Genomic DNA, 1,456 nt, shown 5'->3' with positions numbered 1-1,456 from the left:
ACTTTGGGGGGGGGTCTTTTTTTTTTTTCGCGGGGTTCCCCCCGCCTACGGCCCCCACGGGACCCCCCCCCCCCCCCGGGGGCGGGGGGGGGGCCCCCCCCCAGGGCCAGCCACATGGGGGTCACAGACCCCTGGAGCAGCTTCTGGGGACGGTGGCAGATGGGGGGTGGGGTCACAGATCCCCTCTGAGGCTGGGGGGGGCCCCCAAGAGCAGCCACATGGGGGTCACAGACCCCTGGAGCAGCTGCTGGGGCAGTGGCACATGGGGAAACCATGGGGGGGTCACAGACCCCCACTGGGGCTGGGGGGGTGCCCCCCAAGAGCAGCCACATGGGAGTCATGGACACCTGGAGCTGCTGCTGGGGACAGTGGTACATGGTGGGGGGGCACAGACCCTCAGCTCAGTTGCCACCAGCGGTGGCCCAGGCGGTGGCCATGCAAAGAGCCCCCCACTAAAGTGGGGGGGTGGAGGTGTCCCCCCCAACCCTGCTCACCCGGCCAGGCCTGCAGCAGGTAGTGCAGCACCTCGATGTGCCTCTTGAAGTCAACGGCGCTGGCGATGTCCTCGCAGTGGGCGTAGCTGCGGTTGCCGGTGCCGGTACCGGTGCCGGAACGCCGAGGTTCCTGGTTCTGGGTGAGCAGGACGGGTCCGAAACAGACGGCGATGTTCTGCGAGTTCATGCGGTTGAACTCGTGGAAGGAGGCCACCAGGCTGAGGTGGTCCAGGAGCCGCGTCAGCGTGGCCTAGGGGATGAGGTGGCCTCAGTGGGGACGTCCACTAATGCCATCCCGTTGCGTCATCGTCCCCCCACCGAAACAGAACTGAGGGGAACAGCCCCAGGGGATTTGGCTGCGGATGGTCCCTGATGTCACCGGCACCAAGCTTAGATATTGGGGGGATGTGAAGACACCCCCACCCTCCAAAAATGCTTGGGGGGGGTGTCCTTGAGGAGGGAGGTGACACCAAGACATGACACAGGTCGATAAATAAGGACTGTCCGCAGTGGTGGCTTGGGGTGGCAGTGGGACCCCCCACCAAATCCTTTGCCTGAGGTTGGGTCCCCCCCTTTTTGGCGCTGGGCACCGCACCTTTTCGACGTCGGGCAAGCAGTCGAGGAGGGTGACAGCGTCCCGCTCTCCTGGAGGGGTCCGGGGGTGTCGCTTGGCCATGGCCTCCAAGACGACGTGGTAGAGGGTGGGGGTGATGAGCGGCGTGGGCAGCTCCCGCAGGTAATCCTTGAGGATCCCTGTCGGCAAGAGGCCGTGGAGAGGGAGGTGAGCGTGGTGCCGTGGGACGCGTGCGCGGGGACCTGCGGGGACACCCTCCCCCTCCCTGGGACCTGTGATGACGTTGATGTCGGGGTAGAGCTGCTCCGAGAGCGTCACGGCTGCGCTGTCCCTCTCAAAGGCGTCGCGAAGTTCCTTCTTGACGGCGGCCCGAACCCCGAGGCGGCAC

General features: G+C 66.3%; 1 protein-coding gene across 1 annotated transcript in view; it reads right to left on the bottom strand.

The window, feature by feature from the left end:
• Positions 1-1,456, bottom strand: part of SYDE1 (synapse defective Rho GTPase homolog 1) — a gene marked incomplete at its 5' end in the record, with an annotated part of 5,564 nt that overhangs the window by 1,561 nt on the left and 2,547 nt on the right. Inside the window, 4 exons of the mRNA XM_035898438.1 lie at positions 130-191; positions 495-744; positions 1,090-1,247; positions 1,341-1,456. Of these exons, the coding sequence (XP_035754331.1) occupies positions 130-191; positions 495-744; positions 1,090-1,247; positions 1,341-1,456 (586 nt within the window). The remainder of the gene's footprint in view (positions 1-129; positions 192-494; positions 745-1,089; positions 1,248-1,340) is intronic.

The sequence above is a fragment of the Egretta garzetta genome, unplaced genomic scaffold, assembly GCF_000687185.1.
Source record: "Egretta garzetta isolate BGI_Z169 unplaced genomic scaffold, ASM68718v1 scaffold677, whole genome shotgun sequence".
In the NCBI taxonomy this organism is placed as follows: Eukaryota; Metazoa; Chordata; class Aves; order Pelecaniformes; family Ardeidae; genus Egretta; species Egretta garzetta.
Note: the sequence above shows the minus strand (reverse complement) of the source record. Positions and strands in the feature narration are given on the sequence as shown.